Raw genomic sequence first — 9,523 nt, 5'->3', positions numbered from 1 at the left:
CCTTGCACAAAAAGAACCTCTGTGGTTACATAAAATATAATGAAAAATATATTTTGAAAGTGTTATTTACTTCAGGTGTCTGATCCAGTGCATTTGAAGTAGTTAGTAGGGATGTTATTTTCAGGAAATAAACACTCAGATCACTCTGAAAATTAGGTCTCTCTCAAGAGCTTACATGCAGGAGCTCTGAGGCGTGTTCCCTGCTTAAATGCCACTCTAGGTAAGTGAACTCTGTTCTCATCCTGCCACGGAGCTTACATGCTGTGATAAGGGTGCCCAAATCTGATTTTTCACAGTCATTCATTTTCAGGGTGCCTGAGTTGAGATGTCTGGATGTGATTTGCAAAGCAGCTGAGCAGCCCCAGGCACATCTGAAGCAAAGCTTCTAACAAGTAAAATACAGGGCAGTTTTAAGGATGCTAGAAAATGAGATGGGAGCAGGCCAAGTACATGATTATTAGGAACATCTGACCACTTGCCCACTCTCAGTCTTTATTAAATACCCTCTCACCTGATGGTCTTTATCCAAAAATAACATTAATGAAGAATTTAGATACTACAGTGATGGCCACAGAAACATCTACAAGTAGGAACTCTCTTCAAGGTGGCATTTGACCACTGGCATCCCTAAGGCAAAGGGCAGTAACAAATGAGGGAAAGTAGGATGTGAATAGCTTCTCCTTACCCAACTACTGCCCATCCCACAGCTCTCTCAGGCCCTCCCCAGGGCCCAAACTGCCCTGTGCTGTGAAAGCAGCCCAGCAAGATCCCCCAAAATCCAATAGTCAGGAGCTCAGATGAGGCACCTGGCTCAGAGTGTGTGGCCCACATGATGTTTCTATCTGCCAGTCAATAATGCCACCCTCCCCAGCTAATCAAAGCAGCCACAGGTGTGTGGAACACTATTTCCCAAAAACTTTTTCCTGCATTTGTCTCAGTTCTGTTGAGCAACTGGAGACATGAAGATCTAACTTCAGCAAACTGTTTCACAGAGATAAAGCTAAATCAGCTAGAGGAAAGCTTGGAAAGAAGTGAGAAGTGCCATACTTCCCGAATATTCTGCTGCTCCATCTCATGCCTCTTGATCATCGTTTTTCTCTTGAAGAAACGGCAGTTTTTGTCGTAGTAGAGTCTCTGCTGGCTGAGAAGATGGGCCTCCTCTTCAGCCTGTGTGTGCTGCAGGTTCTCTTTATGTTTGGATATTCTTTCTTGCTTCTCTTTCTTCGGCGTGCTGTGGTCCTCATTCATTTCCTGCATGCACACAGGGGCAGAACAATGCTTTCCTTAGGATCACAGGGACACAGGACTTGGAGGACCTTCAGCCACTGACAGCTACTCTGCCACTCAACTCATGAAGGGACACCAAAATCCTACTAGAACACCAGGTGCCTGCAGAACCAGAGCTGTCACCTGGCCATGCCCAGCCCTGCAGCCCCTAGAGGTCTAGTATGACCCATCAGGAAGAGGAGGAAAAGTGGCCATGGAACACAAACATTTTGGGGCTAAACAGCACAGCAATGGAAAGAGAGAGACAGCACTACAGGGGAGGCTCTGGCTGCCCAGGAGAGATCAGGCCAGACCCCTCAGAACCCTTCCCAGCTGTGCCTGTTTTACAGAGGAGCTCAGCCTGGGCTTAAGTTTCATTTCAGCAGGTCTCATGCTTGATTTTTTTATCAGATAAACAGAGCTCCTTGTTATTCATTTTCTCACCTTTACATTATTAACAGCAATGGTTTTTGCCATGTGGTGGGGACACTACACTTAAGTGATGCACTTTGGCACAGATTAGCTATATACTTATTTTTTATACATACTTCTTTTTCTAATTCATATAAATGATCACAGGGCTCTTAGCCAAGGGACATTGCATGGCTGATCTGATTACTTACAGCTTAAGGCAAAAAAGCAGATGAGGAGAAAGGGGAAGAAGAATTCTCTGTGAAGTCCCATTTCCCCTCATCACCCTTAGTTTCAAAGACTCTGCTCTACAGCAAATTGTGAAGGCACCTCTAGCACCCTCACAGATTATTCTGGAAATGCTGCCAGATGCTCCCAGATCCTGAAAGTTTATTTGCTGAGAATCTAAATTTGCTTCCAAGTATGACAGAATCCCTTAAACCCCTAGGCTGGCCCAGGTTTATACAACGAAAGACTAGTTCACGTTCATTCCACACCCCTTCAGCCCTGAAAATGAGGGTTTCTTGCCTCTTTAATCTTTTCCTTGCAAAGCTTGTATTGTTTCTTCTGACTTTCTAAAAAGGTCGCCAGGTCTTTCTTTTGCTGAGCCAAAATCTGTTGCTGGAATTTCTTTTCATCTGCTGCAGCTGCCTTTGCCTGCAAGGTACAGAGAGGGAAAAAACCAGTAGGAAAAAAACAAAAGGGTGAGGGAGCAGGTACAGAATTCAGCACAAATCAGTCTTGTGTTGTGGTTTTTTTGGTCATTCTCCCAGCACTGTGCTAGACAAAGCCATGAGTGTTCAGCCCATGACAACTGCTTGCACAGAAGACCCTTTAATGCCCACACAGAGGTAAGTTTCCTTGTGCTTCTTGCCTCCCCCCAAAAACCACCTCAGAGGGAACACCCCCAACTAATTTACCACATGGATTAACACGGTGATTTTTAATAGACTGAGTAGCAGCAACAATATTTGTCATGCCCTCAGTCATGAGGCAGAGCTCCCTCCAAGGTCCCCACAGGTGTGTCAGCCCTTTTTATCCAGCTGTCACTGGCTGTGGTTGATGCCAATGGATGCCAATGTGGTTGATGCCAATGGAGCATCCAGAAGGATGACTTGAAGCTGCTTCACCAAACTGGCTGGGGCAGCTCTGGACAGTGACCACACAGAGCACTCCCACAGCCTTTTCTTAGAGCCCTGGACTCAACTCTCCCTCCGATCCTCACGCACAGCTGGGCAGCCTCTAACTCCACTCACCTCCTTCTCCATCACAGCCAGTTGCTTCTTGGCCAGCTTCTCCAGCTCAATGGACGAGTTGTTGGCGTGTGTCTCCACCTCCTTCTGCAGCTTGAGGCGGTGCTCGTCCATCTCGGCCTTCAACTTGTTTTCCAGGGCGATCAGCTGCTTCTGGTGCTGGCGCCGCATCCGCTTATATCCTGACATCTGTTCCCGCAACTCGTTCTCCTGCTCATGCTCATGGATCTGTCTTGTAACCTGATGGCAGGAAAAGGGGAAGAAGTGCTACATGGCCTTCCTTCACAGACAAGCTGTATCCATGTTGGCTGCTTACCTGTAACCCAGACCCTGCTTGGATGTACTCTCAGCAAGGAGCTGTCAAGGAATGCTGCTTCATGGTTCAGAGGTGCTGCTGTGTCATTTCACAAAGCCATAAGGTTTCTCTCTCCTGATTTTTAGCCCCCATCTTTTCCTGAGATTTGTACATGCATTTTCAGGAACACAGCAGAAAATGCCATGTTACATGTAAAGGAAATGGCTGGTTACTAATCACTCCAGAAAACACTGGAGGAGATCTGCAAACAAAGGTGTCTGCTGGACAACCTTCTTCAGACACAGGACTCAAATTCTGAGGGTGACATGGACTTAGAAGATGGCATCCCTTTCAAGAACTCCTCAACCCCCCATTCTTTCCTTCCTTTCCAAGTCACCCCCATGCCAATTCAGTCCCTCAACACCTATTTCCTGCTAGGAGTAATCTCCATCAAAATTCCTCCTTAAAATTCAGGAGAATGGCAGACTGAGCTCATTCCCTCCCAGAATTGAAAGTTTTCTAACAAGGGAATGCTGTTCTGGAACTGTGTGCTCTTAACAAGATTGATCAGATGGTCTAAGCAGATTTTAAACCCTGCTCAGCTGAAACAAACTCACAAGTTCCACATTCATTTCCATGCCCAAGTGTATCCATGTGAAAAGAAGAAAAAAAAACCCCAGTAAATTGTGCCAAAAATGTTCAGAAGAAAATGCAAATGGTGATGCTTCCATTTCAAAAGAAGAAAAGCATCCAAGACTCGTCTGTGTTTTTTTAAATACAGTCTCAGGAACTGCACAAATGAAGATCTGCTGATCTTTTACATGACCTGGAGCCAAGAGCTGGAGCATCAGCACACGTGTAGAGCTGCAGCCCCTGACTCTGTGTCAGAAGACCTCTGCTTGCACACTCAAGTGTGAAGAGCTCAGCCCTCTGAAGGTGATCATTGAAGCTTGATGAACCAACAGTCCTTCCTGCAGCCTGCAAGAGCCCAGTCATCCTGATGGATTCCTCCAGAGCAGCCCAGAGAAGGAACTGACCCCTACTACAGTGCTGCTATCCTTTGAAGGCTGCTTTTCAAAGGTCTTCAAAGCAAGTTCAGACACAGGATGGGATGCACCCACAGACATGAGAAAGCTCAGGTTCAACAGAAGAACAGCTGCTTTATGGAGCTGCAAACCCAGTGCACTTGCTGGCAGCACCAATAGATGACAGGGAACAGCAGTCAAGTTAGAGCTCCAAACTCAACAAGCAAGATTAACACCCAAACTGCTGTGTCACCCAAGGCAGGCAGCATGTGCCACCTGGCTTGGCTCAAATGACTCCCAACACTTGGGAGGAGTGTGAAGAGGAGGTTAGGAAGAGCCTCCCAAAGCCTTCACCTTGAAGTAGATTAACGATTTATAGCAAATAGTTACCAACCAAGAAAACTATAGCCAGAGTCCCAGGAGAAAAACAAGACATGAAAGGATGAAGCTACAGAAGTAGACAGCCTCTGTCTTTCTCCATCCCTTCCAAATGTAACCTTAGAGAGCAAAGGAAACACTTGATTGCAAGGAAACCAAAGAACCAACCTCACTATAGCACTGTGTGCATGACCAGGAAGGGATGATGGTGAGTTAATTGCATTGGTGAAGTCCAACATCCACCATGAGGTAAGTGATGATGTATAAATCACATCCTCCTTGTACAAGGAATTTTGGGATGTTATTTTGAAGTTGACTGGATTAAATATGTGCTTACACCTCAGCAATTGGTGTAACAGAGAAGTCTTTGAACACTTGAGACTAGAAACCTAAAGGAATCTAAGCCAGTCACCAGAAGTACGTGAGATTGTAGGAATGACTATGGAAAGACAGCATTAGCCTTGTGTATTGACAGAATTCAAAAAGCTTTTGGTTTTTCCAAGTGTCCCAAGGACAGCCACACTTTGCAGAAGTTGGGAAGTGTTTGTAGGAACTGGCACACTTCAGTCAAGTTCAGCAAGATAAGATCTCTGACAGAAGCTTCCAGGTAAGAAAAGTTCCTTAGAGAAGTCCTCCAAGTCAGAGGCAGATGCCAGGTGAGACAGGCAAAGCCCCAACACTTCACACATGCCATTTCCAATGTTAAATGACACACGACTCAGGAAGAACAGACTTGGTCAGGCACTCGCAGAGACAGAGATATGGGAACCACCACACAGCAGCACAAGATCTTCTTGGATGTGCTATTTTTGAGGCCCAGCCTGTTTGTGAGCAGTGGGACGTTCTGCACGGCACACGCCGTTCCCAAAGTTGGCAGAACAAAGCAAAGAAGAGCATAAGAAAAAAATGGATCTAAGAATCTTCTGGCAACTTTGCCAGTCTCCCCTTGGTCTGATCTCTAATGAGATGTAGAACGTGTACTTGTTTTCTTTACAGCAAAAAATCAGTACCTTTTATCCTTATTTTTTGTTTGGCTGCTCCTATGCACCCCATTTCCAGCTTTTCTCAGCTTTATCGTGACAAGAATTCCATCTTGGAAGGATTTCCTATTAAGTCTGGGATGCTTATCCCTAACAATATGATGCAATTCAAAATTATAAGCCTATCTGATAAAGCCTTCCAGTCACAGCAGAAGATGAGACATTAAAAAGTCAGAAGAAAACAAAAGCAGCACTTCATCCTGAAGATGAGAGAGAACAGTAGAACTTGGTGAACCTCTCATAGATCTCATGCTCCGGCTGAAGATCTAATTTGTCATCATAATCTCCAGCCAAGACCAATACGCTTCAGGATTCCATCTTCAAGGACAAGGTCTGCACATGGTGATCTCAAGGGTCGATGAATTTGAAAGAGATGAACATTAGTTGCTGAACATGCCCAGTGCAGTACCAGAGAAGTCCTTCAGACTAAGCATGAATGAACAAAGGATTATGGCTTTGAAGATTAAGCCCCTAATGAATGAACAGCTCCAGCAACCATTTTAAAGAGGAAATTTGGGGATCTTCCAGTAATCACCTTTCTGGTGTTCTTAGACAAAGACACTTGGAACTCTGTGAACTATTTAGAATCTCCTGAGCTGGAAGGGACCCACGAGGATCATGGAGTCCAACCCTTGGCTCTGCACAGGGCAACTCAACAATCCACCCTGTGCCTGAGAGCATTGTCCAAACACTCCTTGAGCTCTGTCAGGCTTGGGGCTGTGACCACTGCCCTGGGAAACTGTTCCAGTGCCCAAACACCTCTGGGAGAAGAACCTCTGCCTAATATCCAACCTAACCCTCTCCTGACACAGCTTCATGCCATTCCCTCAGGTCCTGTCACTGACCACAAGAGAGAAGAGGTCAGTGCCTGTCCCTGTGCTGTGCCTTGTGAGGAGCCTCACAAAACCCCCATAGATTACGATGGGGGAAGAGATGACAAGTGAATTCCTCATTGCCAAATCTTTTCTCCATATAACCAGAAAATGTCAGGATCCTTCACAGCAGAAAGCTGCAGTTTCCTGGAGCTCTCTCTGCAGCATGCAATAATCAATCAGGTCATCAGTAGAACCAAAAACCTGTATAAACCAGAACTGCTTTTATTAAGGTATGACATTTTCTCAGTTTCTTATCTCTCTGTATCTTTGGCACACACAGAACTGAGAAGAGAGATGTCTTATCCAACCTACACCCACAGGCAGTTCACTTGCCATAAAATGCAAACTTTCTTTCACCCCTCCAAGGTTTTGGCTTTATGTAAGGAAGTTGAGCTCACAACTTCTCCTCCAAAGCAGCAGTTGTTTAGAGTTCCCTCTCTACATTGTTTAAGCAAGAACCCTCCCCTAAATGACAGCAATTCTTATCTCTTGATAACCAAAATACTGAGCCCCTCTGTGCTAAAAGAAGCAGAGTACTGAGCAAGGCCCTACCAGCAGCTTCTCACAGCAAGAGAACTTTGAGATGAGAAAGAACAAGGTCAAAAAATCTAGAGCAAAGGTGTACGAAGGCAGCAGCCAGATGAGTCCATAGGAGTAACTCAACCCTCTGGAATAAAATGTCATTGCTTCAGCAGAAGAAGGTGCAAGGGAACAGCTTCATGTGAAGGTACCTGGAGCCAAGCTGCCCTGGTGCCCTTCTCACAAAGATATAGACATTTGGCTCTTCAGACCCTGGATGAGATCACATTATTCTTCTGCTGGCACAAGAGGACATCAAGGCCTTCAACAGTGTCCTCACTGTCTGATCTTTCCATGAAATTAGATGTCATAAATGTTAGGAAGAAATCCTTCCCTGTGAGGGTTTTGAGACACTGGCCCAGGTTGCCCAGAGCAGCTGTGGCTGCTCCATCCCTGGGAGTGTTCAAGGCCAGGCTGGATGGGGCTTGGACCAAGCTGGGGGAGATGTCTCTGCCCATGGAAGAGGGTAGAACAAGATGAGCTTTAAGAACCCTTCCAACCTAAACCATTCTCTTATTCTGTGATGATTCTATGAAGTTTTAACTATTTGAACATTTCCTTTGAAAACTGTAAAAGAAGCTGTTGAGGAAATGCATGAGCTGGTGGGGACTTAAGGGGTCAGGCTTGAAAGACACCAGAAGTGCAGATCAATGCATCTCTGCAGATATTTAAAAAACAACTTTCACTTGAAAATGTGGGTAGGTGTAGTCTTATCAACATGCAGAACCTCTGCCCTTCTTTTTAAACAGCAGCTTGCTGAGCTTCAAGGCTTAGATTTCTAGCTGTAACTTTTAATTTATGGATCACTGATAGTCTGCAAAATAATATGGAGATGTGGTAGGCACCTGATCTCCATTTCAGATGGCAACTTTCACGGCAACGGCAGAAATATGCAGTTTATTTTCCACCACTGTTCCCAGTGAGTGATGGTTACTCTTAGCACAAAAAGAGGATTGGTCTACACAATGATTAAAGAGAAAGGTGGTCCAGGAAAGAGTAACTGTTAAAACTGCCAATTGAGTTATGACCAAAATTAAGCTCCTTCAGCTTTCTTTTAACCACATTTCCTCATTTTTTATTCATTATTTTTTTAAACCTGAGTAATATCAAAGCATTACGGAAAGACCAGAAAGGTATATTCACAGCCTGTTCTGTTGTGGATAGCCCGTTTCACTACTGGATCTGGAAGTCTGTCCAGTTTCCTTCTTATCCACATGATGTTTTTGCAGAGTAACAGGGCAGGGGAATCACTCTTAAAATCACTAGGTCATCTGGAGTGTTAACCTGTCTAATGCAGCTCTCCTGTGAGCCCTGCACTCTCTGAACTGCTTGAGCTTGTTTCTGGAAAGTGATCCAACTTCCAAGTTGAGAGTATCCTTTTAGGAATGCCAGCCTTCACTCCATCTGCAACATCCTGATCTAAGTGTGAATAACATGGACTTGAGGACCCCAGACCCCAGGAACAGCTGTGAACAGCCCCAGCCTCAGTGCTTTTCCTGCTCTCATGTTGGGGGGTGATGTCCAGCAAATCCCACAAAAAGACATTTTTACACCCAGGTATCGTCCCAAATTATTGAATTTGGGGTCAGAGCTCCCATTTTCTGACTCTCTGCAATACAGGCCACCTGATGCTCCCAACTACACAACCTTCCTGTGCCTGGGAAGATGTGCCCAGCTGCTGAGAAACTGACTAATGGGCAGCAGCAAGGATATTGGGAACCATCAAAGCATGATGGTTTGCTTGGTTTTAAACACTGTGGGATCTTGAGCACCCACTCAGACAGGAATAATCTTTTCCAGATGCTGTTGAAAGGGGAAAATTAACATGGAGAGATGACTAAAGTCTGAATTTCTGGTTTCACACTATGAATTCCAGACATGTTTATGTCACTCTCTCCTTATCAGCTCCATGACTGACCTTGCCCTCCCCACAGGTGTTTCAGCAGGCGACAGGGGGCAGGTAGAAGTTTTCCCCTGGCCAGAGGAGCAGCAGCATTCAGCACTGCTACCCACTGACATCATCCAGGCACTGAATGGTGACCAAATCCACAGAGGAGTGTGCCGACACCACAGCGGCACCTCAGACAGGCACTGGCATTCAGCTCCTGGGAAATAGGTTTAAACTTAGCTTTTTTTATTCCTAGATTTCCATTTTGGAACGTGAAGAGGTGGGAATGCAAGATTATTAAAGGGAAAGCTCATCACAATGAAATCTTTTTACCCGCAGGGAAACTTCTCCCCCAGCATATAACCTCAGGAGCTAAGGACATGCTAACACCTTCCAGGGTGCCAAGGTGGTGATCTCTCTACACCGGGAAGGGGATATATGTGTGTATGATGGGGACAACAAAGCTTTTGCAGGATACACACTTCCATGTGGTTTTCCAAAGGCCTGCTGGCT

General features: G+C 45.4%; 1 protein-coding gene across 1 annotated transcript in view; it reads right to left on the bottom strand.

Moving 5' to 3' along the window:
• The window catches only part of LOC103804848 (serine/threonine-protein kinase TAO3-like), a gene marked incomplete at both ends in the record, with an annotated part of 25,038 nt that overhangs the window by 607 nt on the left and 14,908 nt on the right, over positions 1-9,523 (bottom strand). The window contains 3 exons of the mRNA XM_009077483.1: positions 1,048-1,251; positions 2,206-2,334; positions 2,934-3,170. Coding sequence (XP_009075731.1) covers positions 1,048-1,251; positions 2,206-2,334; positions 2,934-3,170 — 570 coding nt within the window. The remainder of the gene's footprint in view (positions 1-1,047; positions 1,252-2,205; positions 2,335-2,933; positions 3,171-9,523) is intronic.

The sequence above is a fragment of the Acanthisitta chloris genome, unplaced genomic scaffold, assembly GCF_000695815.1.
Source record: "Acanthisitta chloris isolate BGI_N310 unplaced genomic scaffold, ASM69581v1 scaffold14476, whole genome shotgun sequence".
NCBI lineage: Eukaryota > Metazoa > Chordata > Aves > Passeriformes > Acanthisittidae > Acanthisitta > Acanthisitta chloris.
Note: the sequence above shows the minus strand (reverse complement) of the source record. Positions and strands in the feature narration are given on the sequence as shown.